Genomic DNA, 12659 nt, shown 5'->3' with positions numbered 1-12659 from the left:
TTGTATGTTTGTGATTTTTTATATATACAATTTCAAAATTATTCTTTAACCAACAAAAGTTGAAGGGATAAGTTTTTGCCATATCATTACTTGATTTATTGGGTATAGTCCGACACCTAAAGTTAGAAAAAGTGAATGTAGCAAATCGACTAAGTTCCAAAACAAAAAACCCATTATTGCTATGTTAAATTTTATTGACAAATATTAGTTTAATCTCTCCATTTTTTATGATGCCAAAAACTTGTGTGAGACGGTCTTACGGGTCGTATTTTGTGAGATGAATATCTTATTTGTGTCATGCATGAAAAAATATTATTTTTTATGCTAAGAGTTACTTTTTATTGTGAATATCAGTAGGATTGAATCGTCTCACAAATAAAGATTCGTGAGACCGTCTCACAAGAGACCTACTCTTTTAGGATACCACATCTTGATTGTTCCACCTCAATTGTCAAAATTATTATGCAATGGACGAGTACAATCTAAATTTAGCAGATATCTTGTGAGACTATCTCAAATATCTTTATCTGTAAAACAGATCAATCATATTTATTATAATTCATGAGACAGGTCAACTCTATTAATATTTACAATAATAAATAATATTTTTTGTATAAAAAAATAATATATTTTCATAAATGATTCAAATAAGATATTTATATCACAAAATTAATATATAATTTAAATCAAGGTTACTTTGAAGATGTGGAAAATCTTTGTCACGGCCCAGCCCACTTGTGATATTGTCCACTTTGGTCCGTGGCCTCACGGTTTTAAAACGCATCATAAGGAGTTGCTATCTTTAGGCGAAATCCCACATCGCTAAACCACGGGAAATGCTGCACATTTAAATGAGCGTGCATCAACCTTTTGTGACGCGTTTTAAAGTCGTGAGGCCACGAACCAAAACGAACAATATCATAAATGGGTTGGACCGTGACAATATTGAACTTATCCAAGGCATTCCGTTCGTGCAATTTAGCCCCCTTAGGCTTATTGAATCCCAATCCAGAAGTCAAAACATGGTTCCGTACGATTCAAGAACTCTACCGACAGAAGCATTTGAATTATTTTGCCTGTTTGTAAATTACTTTTACATTAGGCACATATCCATTTCGATTTCGCATTATTATCATTGTTGTTGACTATGAATGTGTCTATGAGATCATATCCAGTATTTTTTTAGTACAATTGGGAGAGACGATTGATTAAGTCTCAAACTCGAGTTCTACTCTATTTTTTAAATATTCGATGTTCATATAATATCGTATCAGTGTTTTTTTAATCAAAATATAGTATTTTTATTTTTTATTTTTTCAAAATACCGTAATTTTTTGATAGATTATCAAATTATTGTAAAAACAAATTAAAAAAATAAAATAAAAATTTGTGCACGTTGCTCTGTCTCTTCCAAAGGCGGGATATAATTTTTTATTTTTTTTAAAACATTGTTGCCTTCCGCCGCCTGTACAAGAGTTGAGGGAGAGTGGAATAATTGTATTATATAATATATTGTGTACATATAATCAAAATTTGANTCAAATATATAAAGATAAAAACTTTTATTAGGATATGATAGATTGATAAAATGTCAATTATTAAATGTGTTTGAACATATGTTTATTAAAGAAAAATAGAATGTTTTGTAATTTGGAAAAAATATATTTTTTGTTTATTCCAAAACAGATCATGACATCAAAATTAGTTATTCAATGTGTCTCAAACTTAATGTACTGTTACTTCATACCAAAACTGATAATATCTAAGCGGTTGGAAGTAACATAATTTCATTGATTTGCAGACTTTCTGACCGATATAAGGCAGTAAGAATATATGTGATCTGCGGCTGGTGATGAATAAAAGCACTGGAGTGGCTAGACTTTGTATGAGCGGTCGGAAACTTGAAATACATAACAATATAGCGACTGATTTCTTATAACCGCTCGATTGCTGAAAATAAAAACAATTCGATAGTATGTCAACATTAAGAGAAAAAATCAAACATAATTTGTTATATAGATGAGTTTAAATTCAAGCTCGTTAAATTATTCGTTTTCAAATATGAATTCATCGATTAAAATTTATTCGAATCTATTAAACTTGAAGTTTCATCCAACCGCTTAGAGATTACCGGTTTTCATATGAAATAACATAACATCAAGTTTGAGAAATATAAAAATGCGGCCTGTGGAGGAAGACAAAGACAAAAATATTTTTTTCTTCCCTCCGGAACCACGTGCATATTTTTTTTTAAATTTATTTTACAATAAATTGATAACTTATAAAAAATTATGATATTTAAAAAAAAACAAAAAATACTATATTTTGATTTTTTTTTAAAAAAACCCTATCATATCACGTTGGGCATGAATAGTAAGCAAAAGCAATTTCAAAAACAAAAACTAGTAAGCAAAACAAAAATCAATGTACAGTAGCAATTGTCGGGTCCGCCGGAAGGCAATCGCTATCGCTGACCGACATTCTGGCTGAGGAATGGCCCGCTGTCGGCTCCAACGACGAGTCAACCGCTTAACTACGTGTCAATGTGGTCCCACCTGCTACCTGACAATTTTTTGGGTCCCACGTTGTCGCCCCCATCGTACCTCATTTAATTCAGGTCGTGTTTGCTTTACCCTTTTACATCAAGCCACCTGATAATATATTCGTTTCGTCATCTCAAACTCCATCGTATCATCTCTTGTGTACGTCATATTTCTGGACAATAATAATTATTATGTTGTGATATATTACAAATATCTTGTTCTAATAAAAGGGATTTAGTTTATGTAAATTACTCAATTTGGATTAAAGTTAAAATATATTTCGAATGAATAAATATTTAATTTTGATTTGTCAAATAAAATCAAAAAATTCGAAAATGTTGGATTTTCGAGTGCTTGTATGTCGAATCCTAAAAAAAATAATAGATCGTCATTTGCGTCACGAATAGAACATTAGAGTTGTCAAAGATTAACCCAGTGTCACCCAAAATCAAAGGAAATTCTTTAAAATGAATAAATTGAATTTAGAGAGAAGAGGAGAACTATTTCAATTTGTGTGCTATCCTATTCGATCCTATCCTGTCCTTGTGGTTCACGTGTTACTTTATATCTCTCTCCAATCCTCCCCTATATATACCACAATTCCGCTTCCTCCCCTCTCCACGACCTTACCTCAAACTAATCTTCTTCTACCCCAAAGTCTCAACTTTTCTCCTTCAAAAAATAATTAAAGAAGCTTAATTTAATTGCAGTAATGGAGACTGATTCCATTCTGTCATCCCCATCGGGTCATCCAGCTAGCGAGAGAGACGCCAAGGCTCTCCAGTTCATTGAAGAGATGACCCGAAATGCCGACTCCGTCCAACAGAATGTGTTGGCCCAGATTCTCACCAGAAATGCTCACACCGAGTACCTGGAGGGGCTCGATCTCGGCGGAGCTACCGAGCGCGAAACGTTCAAAGCGAAAGTCCCGATAGTCACGTATGAGGATCTTCAGCCACTGATCCAAAGGATCGCCAATGGCGATCGCTCCCCCATCCTATCTGCTGAGCCTGTCTCCGAATTCCTCACCAGGTTAATAATCTAAGAACAGTTCAAGAAATTTTTTTTTTTTGATCCGGAATTGATTAGATTTTCTTTTTCCCCAACAGCTCCGGGACTTCGGCGGGTGAAAGAAAACTGATGCCAACTATCAAAGAAGAACTGGATCGTCGCCAGCTTCTCTACAGTCTTCTCATGCCTGTTATGAACTTGTAAGCATACATGAAATTACGAAATAAAATGAGAGTAATATTTTTATTTGCAAGATTAAAGTTTATTTTCATGCATGTGATGTGCATAAAATGCATAGAATAATTATTTCTTTCAATAATGGGTAGTACATGTTTTTTTTTTGTGTGGAACAGGTATGTGAAAGGGCTGAACGAAGGCAAAGGGCTATACTTCTTATTCATAAAGTCCGAAACCAAGACTCCGGGTGGGCTTCTAGCCCGACCCGTGCTCACAAGCTACTACAAAAGCCACCACTTCAAGAACCGACCCTACGACCCATACAACGTCTACACGAGCCCGAACGAAGCCATCCTTTGCCCCGATTCGTTCCAAAGCATGTATACTCAAATGCTTTGCGGGCTCTATGAACGCGAACAAGTCCTCCGCGTAGGGGCTGTGTTTGCCTCAGGCCTTCTCCGGGCTATCCGGTTCCTCCATCTCAATTGGAAACAGCTTGCAAATGATATCCGAACCGGGTCGTTGAGCCCGAAAATTACGGACCAAGGGATCAGTGAATGCATGCTTCGGATTTCGAGACCCGACCCATGTTTGGCTGATTTTATTGAGGAGGAGTGTGGGAAAGAAAATTGGAATGGGATCATCACTAGGATTTGGCCTAATACTAAATATCTTGATGTGATTGTTACTGGTGCAATGGCTCAATACATTCCAACTCTGGATTATTATAGCGGCGGATTGCCTAAAGCATGCACAATGTACGCATCATCCGAGTGTTACTTTGGGCTCAATCTCAATCCTATGACTAATCCATCCCAAGTTTCATACACCATCATGCCGAATATGGCTTATTTCGAGTTCCTGCCGCACTCTACTAGCGGGTTCGCTCCTGATTCCCCTCCCAAACTCGTTGATCTCGCAGACGTTGAAATCGGAAAGGAATACGAACTTGTTATCACCACCTATGCCGGTCTATACCGATACCAAGTTGGCGACGTTCTCCGAGTCACCGGGTTCCACAACTCAACCCCGCAATTCCAATTCATCAGACGAAAAAACGTTTTACTCAGCATTGACTCTGACAAGACGGACGAGGCAGAGCTGCAAGCTGCAGTGGAGAATGCGTCGAAACTTCTAAGCGAATTCAACACCAGCGTGGTGGAGTACACGAGTTATGCTGACACAAAATCTATCCCAGGTCACTATGTCATATATTGGGAGCTACTAGCAAAGGACTCAGCCAACTCGCCCAGCGACAGCGTGCTAGCTCAATGTTGTCTGTCCATGGAGGAGTCGCTCAACTCGGTGTACCGTCAGTGCCGAGTCTCGGACAACTCGATCGGACCACTCGAGATCCGGGTTGTGAAAAACGGCACCTTTGAGGAGTTGATGGACTATGCTATTTCAAGGGGCGCCTCCATAAATCAATACAAAGTGCCAAGATGTGTGAGTTTTACCCCAATAATGGAGCTTCTTGACTCGAGAGTTGTGTCGACACATTTTAGCCCATCTTTGCCACGTTGGACCCCCGAACCACGTCATTGAGATGATTTATAAAATTCAAGAACAACCCTCCATGCAAAGTCAAAGGAAGATTCCTTCATTTGATTATAATAAGTATGCTTAAACTTTTCGATTTTGTGTTATGTGATAAGTTACGTAAAATGGAAAGGGACTTCAGAAAGTTAGCTAGGTTTGTACTGCCTTTGTTCAATAAATTGCATCTCTTTCTGGTCTTTCATCCAAGTAATTGAAGGTGATACATACATACACACACATATATATAATTTTATACGATGTTCATCAATCATGTCCACTTATTTGTCCACTGCGAAGATGACTCATCTAATTAATGTGTAATTTTGATATGTTTAATTTTATACGATGTTCATCAATCGTGTCCACTTATTTGTCCACTGCGAAGATGACTCATCTAATTAATGTGTAATTTTGATATGTTTCATCACATCCACTAAGTGAGTGTCATCTCCATAGACATGAAGATGGACACGAGATTATTTTATTAAAAAATAATTAGTCAATCCTTCTAGATAAATAATATATGTATCAGGACCATTATATATTATCTACTTAACTTTTATATTATTTGATGTTACGTTAACTTTTACACTAATACCAATTTAATTAGTTTCAAACTTTGAAAACTGCAATAATCATATTTCAACTACTTTTTCCTTTTAGCACAAAATGGTATTGAAAGAGTTGCTTTCAAATAATTAATTACTTTTTAAACGAGTCGCTAGTTGTCTTGAAGGATAGTTATCAGAAAATTTTAAACACGTGTTTCACAAATTATTATATAGTCAAACTATAGGTGGCGACAGGAAAGTTTCCATGGTTTTCGTAAGAGAGTTTATTCATATTAAAATGTCTAAGATTTTTTGTTTGAAATCATATTAACGTACAACTTTTAATTTGAAATAGTTAGTATATATGGTAAATTCAAACTTAAAAATTAATTGTGGTCAAACTTAAAAAGCTAACACTAGGTTTTATATTTTAGATTAATGGAGGTTTAATTATATTTTGAAAGTACAAGCAAGGAAAAGTTTTGGACAAATATTATAGGATATTTGTTGGAACATTTCATGTTCGTAATCTTGATTTTGATGTTAACAAAACTTGTTATTTTGTTTCTAACGAGTTTACCTAAGTGCGCAGAAAGCTGAAATTGATCAAGCTTCGAACTGATAAGTTTACGGTCAAAAACTGGAGGTATCGAGATGCAAATTGAAAGTGACAACTGATTGCCCAAACTGAACCAATCCAACTGATGTCTAAATGATCAGTTCCACTGATTGTCCAGATTATATGTGGTTCAGCAGAAGATCTTCAGAAGCCTGACCAGTTGATGAAAAGTTCAACTGATGAAGAGCCCGACTGACAAGTTAAACTGAAACAGTGAAATCAGTCCAGCTGACAAGCCAACTGATTTAACCAAACCATTTCAAGACCAGTTCAGCTCACCAGTTCAGAGCATCAGTTTGGAGCAGACCAGTTCGCAGATCGTAGCAAGATTCCAGCTTCGCACAAGGGTAACAATAATTGTCGAATCAAAGTACAATAATGAATGTTGCAGCAGAGGTTAAAGTCAATATATTCCAGAATGACTGTCAGAAAGTACAAGAACGAATTTGGAGGAACAGATTCAAACTGCAATGAATATAATTGACGAGTCTTGATGTACAGTCACATTGCCCCTATATATACAAGATCAAGACCATCAACAAACAGAGTGGTGGAAAAACAAGTGTGTATATGCATTCAAAGAAGATACAAAGATATACACAGAGGGCACACTTAAAAGATATATCAATACAAGAAGCCATCAACCCATATTTTAGGGAACGCTTCATAGTGTTATCAACTTAGAAGCACAATTCCCTCAATGTATGAGAACACCTTCGTGTTGTATTCATATATCAGTTCACACACACACACACATTCACATATATAGAGAGATAAATTCAGTTGAGTGATTCTTGCACAAACACTACAACAAAAACGGCAACAACGGTTGTAATTGATGGTGTTGTTGAAAGTGCGTTCAACAACAATGGTTTTTATCCGTTGTTGTAGCTCAATTCGCGACGGTTTTTTAAAAACCGTCGCAAATAAATTAGCGACGATTTTACATATTCCGTCGCTACAATTAGAGACGAAATTGAAAAAGCCCGTCGCTAATTACCGACGGTTCACTCAACCGTCGCTAATAGGTTTGCCATGAATTCCGTCGCTAAGTTTAGGAACGATATTTTAATAATATCCGTCACTAATATTTTCAATAAAATAAAAAAAAAATCGTTTTAATAATTTAATAAATCTAAAAAAAATACTTATAATCTGACTATGCTAATAATATTCATTATATTAACTAACACTCAAAAATTTACAAAAAATTATTACGAAAAAATTTATCCTAAATCGAAACTAAAATCGTGTAAAAGAGAAAAATTCTAAGTGTTGTGAAGTGGTGTGAAAAAATAGACTGAAAATGCGGATATTTATAGAGGATTTACGACGGTTTTTGGTTGAACCGTCGCTATTAGCGACGGTTTTTTCATTAAACCGTCCCAAATTTAAAAATTATCAATCATTTTAAGCGCGATTTTAAATATAGCGACAGTTTTAAGCATAATCGTCGCTAAATTTAACGACGATTTTGATTAAAACTGTCGCTAAATTACAACATGTGACGATTTAACCAAAAATCGTCGCTAAAGTTAGCGACAGAGTATAAACCGTTGCTAAAGTCGCGACGGTTTTACTTCAAATATTAATTTAGCGATAGTTTTACACAGAAACCGTCGCTTAATTCAGCAACAGTTTCAAAAAACCGTTGTCTTTTGCCAAAAAGATACGCTAATCGACAACGGTTTTTAAAACTGTTGTCGATTGTCAAAAAAAAACAAGCAAAAAGACAATGGTTCTTTTGCCCTTAAAAAACGCTGAAAGACAACGGTTTTCTAAAAACCGTTTCTTTGACCCCCTCAAAGACAACGGTTTTTAGAAAACTGTTGTCTTTGATTCCCTAAAAGACAACGGTTTTAGAAAACCGTTGTCAAAACTCATCTACGACAATGGATTTTGCTAAAACCGTTGTTAAAAACTATACGACAACGATTTTTCACAAAAACCGTTGTCGTAGGTGTGTTGTCGATATGCGTTTTTTTTGTAGTGAAACACATTAAACTTGTGTATGTAGTCTTTGCATATAAAACGTTAAACAATGTGCTGACTGAGAGGTGCAGCCTTCTGCCTGTTAGTGGAACCTACCCGCGAGGTAGAAGGAGTGACATAAGAACATTTGAAGTCTCCGAATATCCATGAATAAACCCTCATGTGTTTACATGTTTACAAATGTTTTAAAACTGATTTGATCAAACTGAACTGAATTGATACAAGCCGCAATCCTCTCTTAGTGTTTTCAGTTTTTTCTTCACGAAAGATTATTTCGAGTATTTCCACTTGGTGTAAAAACAAAATTCGATTTAATTCATCAGTGTTAAGATTATTAAAACAAGGTATATTACACACACACACACACACAACACAAATTGAAGTAAAAATAACATTATATTTTTTAGATAAATTATGTGAAGAGAAGTTTGTTATAATTGGGTCTGAAACTCGAGACATCGTCCAAAACTTGTGAATGACATAACATTACACTTTTTCAACCATAAGTTCGGGTAAAAAATTATTTATCTAGATTTGGTTTTTTGGGATGATTGGTGATAATTAAATTCATATTTAACGTAAATTCTCAAAGGTTCCCCGACTCTTTTTTGGTCTTTAACCGGACATCCGGCAGGCATCCCATTAACTTTAACATTTTCTGGCCAATTTGCTTTACTTTCCGAGCACTTCGTTTGATAATAATTAGTTACATTCAAATTACAATTTTTTGGCCATGGACTGCTATTTAAGTTCATTCATGTAACTCTATGGTCTGTTAAAAGTGAAGTAATAATAGTCACATAGTTGTATGAAGTTATTACTTGTAACACACTTCATCCTCGAAACGATTATTCGAACATGTATGAAGTTAAAAGGTTTTTTCAATATAAAATGGAATATACCGATGTCGTACCGAAATCTAGATATACCGTATAATTTCGGTATAATCGATATGTTAGTTTTATGCTCCGAAAATTTCGACACGGTATCGATATGAATTTGCTTATACCGTAATTTTCAGTACGGTATACGATATATAATTTTCGGTACTGTACGGTACGATATATCAATTGCTACTTTTTCCAAACAACGATACCATATACACGAATTGACTGTGAAACTAAAATTGATCTTCCAATATTAGACTAAACCAAATTATTGGTTTGATTATTTATATTTTTTTTTGTTTTAAAATTTCATAAAATTGAAAATATATATTTTGGTTCTATCTGAAACTGAACTAGATCGTAGTTGAACCACACTTGACGTTTTTATGTTTCTAGATCCGATTTGGAGGCCTTAAACAATTTGGGCCTAACAAGAGAAGTCCATATTCACAAATGGGTCCCAGCCAATTAAAAATGGGTCAGAACATTCGGGTTCGGGTTTCGAGTTCCCCACTCCGTATTTTCAAGACGCTTATCTTCTTCGTTTCAAACCCTAAGCCCGATCATTCATTACCCTCATATTCATCACTTGCAAATGGCGATTTCTCTGGGTATCTTCCCCAATATCTACACAATACATACGGCGTCGTTCGTGAACTCTTCTTCTGCTGCGAGTTCCCGGCTCGTTCACGCTAACTTGCGTGCTGTAACGGTAGCTGCTGCTTCGAAGCCGGCTACGGAGACGAAGAAGCGTGTCCCGAGTGGTTTAATGAAGCCTCTCCGGATCTCGCCGGAGATGCAGGAATTCCTTGGCGGCGGTGTCACTGAGATTCCCCGTACTCTAGTACTCAAAGAGATTTGGGCGTACATCAAACAGTACAATCTTCAGGTATACACCTGTTATAAATACTACGCTAAGTTTTATGGAAAACCATAGCCTGTTTGAGTTTTGATTTTTCTTACTAAATTTATTTGTGATTTTTTATGCTTCATCTGAGTGATCGTACTTCGCGACATCTTAGTTTGCTAACAAGAATCATCATCGGTGCTATAGTGGAAAAACTTTTAGTTGCTAGAAAATCATTGATAAGGTGGGAAGATTCTTCTTTGTCCACCAGTAGGAGGATTTTAGTTGACTTTAATGGTGTTGATACATCATACAACTATTTACTCGCTTTTCACTCAACTGAACTTTTTTCCTACTTTCATGTCCCTCCATTTGACAACTAATTGCTGCCAAGTTTTCTTCAGCAGTCTGATTTTGTGGATACATAAATTCTGATTTGCTCATGTTTTTTAGTCAGAAATTTCTATGATTGATACTGTATTTGGGTATTCTTCTGAATGTGGTTATCATAAAAGATTTCATGGTTAAATGAAGAACACAATTTGGTTATCCTTGGTGCCATCTAATGTGCATATTGTTTCTGATTACCACAAATAATTTTCACCCGGCTTACTCTTCTGTATTTTGGTAATATGAGATTCCTTCATCAATACTGATTTTTTACGATTCGTAGTTTTTAATTGCATTCATGAATATTACATGATTTTACCCCTGTGTGACTTGGTTTTCTCTTCACCTAAGGATCCTGCAGACAAGAAAGTCATCATATGTGATGAGAAGCTGAAGAAAATTTTTGGAGGAAAAGAACGCGTCGGGTTTCTTGAGATTGCTGGTTTGATCAATCCACACTTTCTTAAATGAGAAAGCAACCTACCATAAGGAGTGTGTCTCCACAGCACAAAAACGAAAAGCCTCTTTCCATCAGTGAGGTTTGTTTGTTATTACATCACTCTTAGGAAAAACTAGTACACTCTAACTTTGCCTTTTCTTCCTTCTCTTTTAGACAAGCATCTTGGAATGATCATTACTAGTTTATGAGTAATTTTTGCTAAGCATTTACTTGTGAACTTCAAATGTGGTGCTTGCAGAAATCAACTGATATCATGGTTTACCAACTTGGCGCATGGTCTAGTTTTCGTGGATTCGGACTAATCTTGAGCTTTTGTAGGATTTGTACCATGATATTGACTTGGTCATGTAAATATGTAATAGATTTTATTTACAAAGTGTGGTCTATGCAAATCGGGGTGACCATCCGTTTGGCTCGGTTGTTGGCCAAATTAAGATTTTAGCAGAAATTGAAATTAATTGATGAATTTTCACTATATTGAACTAGCTTATTATTTTAAAACTAACTTCACATTTAAAGGTTTCAATCAAATTGTTGAAATAAACAGGTTTGGTCTATAGGTAGGTGAAATGGAAAAGTTTGGCCTCCCTCAATTCATGTAAGTTAGATTTAGACAAATGAGACGATGTATATGTCCTATTCCTTCGATGTCGGTGGCTAAAACTTTGGGCGATGATTGTTTTCATTGTTCAGAATTTTTTTTCACATGTCATAGAAAAACAGCTTAATATATATTTTTTTTTCGTAAAAAAATATTTTCACATGTTTGGCGTGATTATTACTTTATATTTCGAAGCCATTCAAACCAACAATCAAAACAATGTTTGATAACATGTTGGGTGAAAATACTCGAGGTGGGTGGACATCTAGAAGTTTCTAATTTTTTAAATCATGTATCTATGATATTTGAGCCACATTATTAGAGATAAAAATAGTGTTTTGGTATAATTTTTAGCTATTTTTTTCATGAAAAATTAAATTGATGAAAAAAACTAAAAACTTAATAAAATCATAAAATTTTCAATTTTAATTTCAATTTTTTAAAACAAAAAATATTTATTTTACAAAAAGCTAATGAACATGAACATAACACACGAAACAAATAATTAACAATGAATTAAAGAGTGCTCTTTTTTAAAATTGAAAAATATGTATTTGATTTCTTAAAAAAATATCTTGAAAAGTCACGCCGAATAAAAATTTATAACAAAGTTTTTTTTTAAAAAAAAAAAACTAATTGTGCATAATAAAAATAGTTGCATCACTAATCGAATCATATTAAATACGAGTTTCATTTTATGACAATATCTGACACGTGTCAAATTTTAAATGGTTGAAAAGAAAACGTGGAGACTTTTATTTAATCATTTAATACAAAAAAAAAAAAAAAAAATCGTGTTTAAAGATTCCAGCAATCCATTTCTGCATCACCAAATTCAACACTTTCGACTTCACTTGGGCTTGCACTCTATGCTGGAATTTCTGCCTGGCATCTCCCACCCAAGCAGCAAAATAACGTTTACTTCTTCAATGGAGCAAATAGCGCTGCTCCATTTCCCTCAGCGCCACATTTGGCGCAGTGGCGCAGAGCATTTTTCTTTTTTTCTTTTTTTAAAGTTTTTTTGTTTTGTTTAATTATAAAT

General features: G+C 34.8%; 2 protein-coding genes across 2 annotated transcripts; both read left to right on the top strand.

Moving 5' to 3' along the window:
• Positions 1 to 3154: 3154 nt before the first annotated feature.
• LOC140984094 (probable indole-3-acetic acid-amido synthetase GH3.1) lies at positions 3155 to 5470 on the top strand. The gene is made up of 3 exons (XM_073451276.1): positions 3155 to 3575; positions 3653 to 3754; positions 3908 to 5470. Exons 1-3 carry the CDS (start codon positions 3256 to 3258, stop codon positions 5274 to 5276), a joined length of 1791 nt encoding a protein of 596 aa, XP_073307377.1. The 5' UTR covers positions 3155 to 3255; the 3' UTR covers positions 5277 to 5470.
• A 4388-nt stretch (positions 5471 to 9858) lies between these two features.
• On the top strand, positions 9859 to 11285 carry LOC140984811 (uncharacterized). The gene is made up of 2 exons (XM_073452449.1): positions 9859 to 10208; positions 10908 to 11285. Exons 1-2 carry the CDS (start codon positions 9915 to 9917, stop codon positions 11025 to 11027), a joined length of 414 nt encoding a protein of 137 aa, XP_073308550.1. The 5' UTR covers positions 9859 to 9914; the 3' UTR covers positions 11028 to 11285.
• The last annotated feature ends 1374 nt before the right edge of the window (positions 11286 to 12659 follow it).

The sequence above is a fragment of the Primulina huaijiensis genome, chromosome 9 (genome assembly GCF_012295235.1).
Source record: "Primulina huaijiensis isolate GDHJ02 chromosome 9, ASM1229523v2, whole genome shotgun sequence".
NCBI classification, from domain to species: domain Eukaryota; kingdom Viridiplantae; phylum Streptophyta; class Magnoliopsida; order Lamiales; family Gesneriaceae; genus Primulina; species Primulina huaijiensis.
This window is presented reverse-complemented; position numbering and strand designations above follow the sequence as displayed.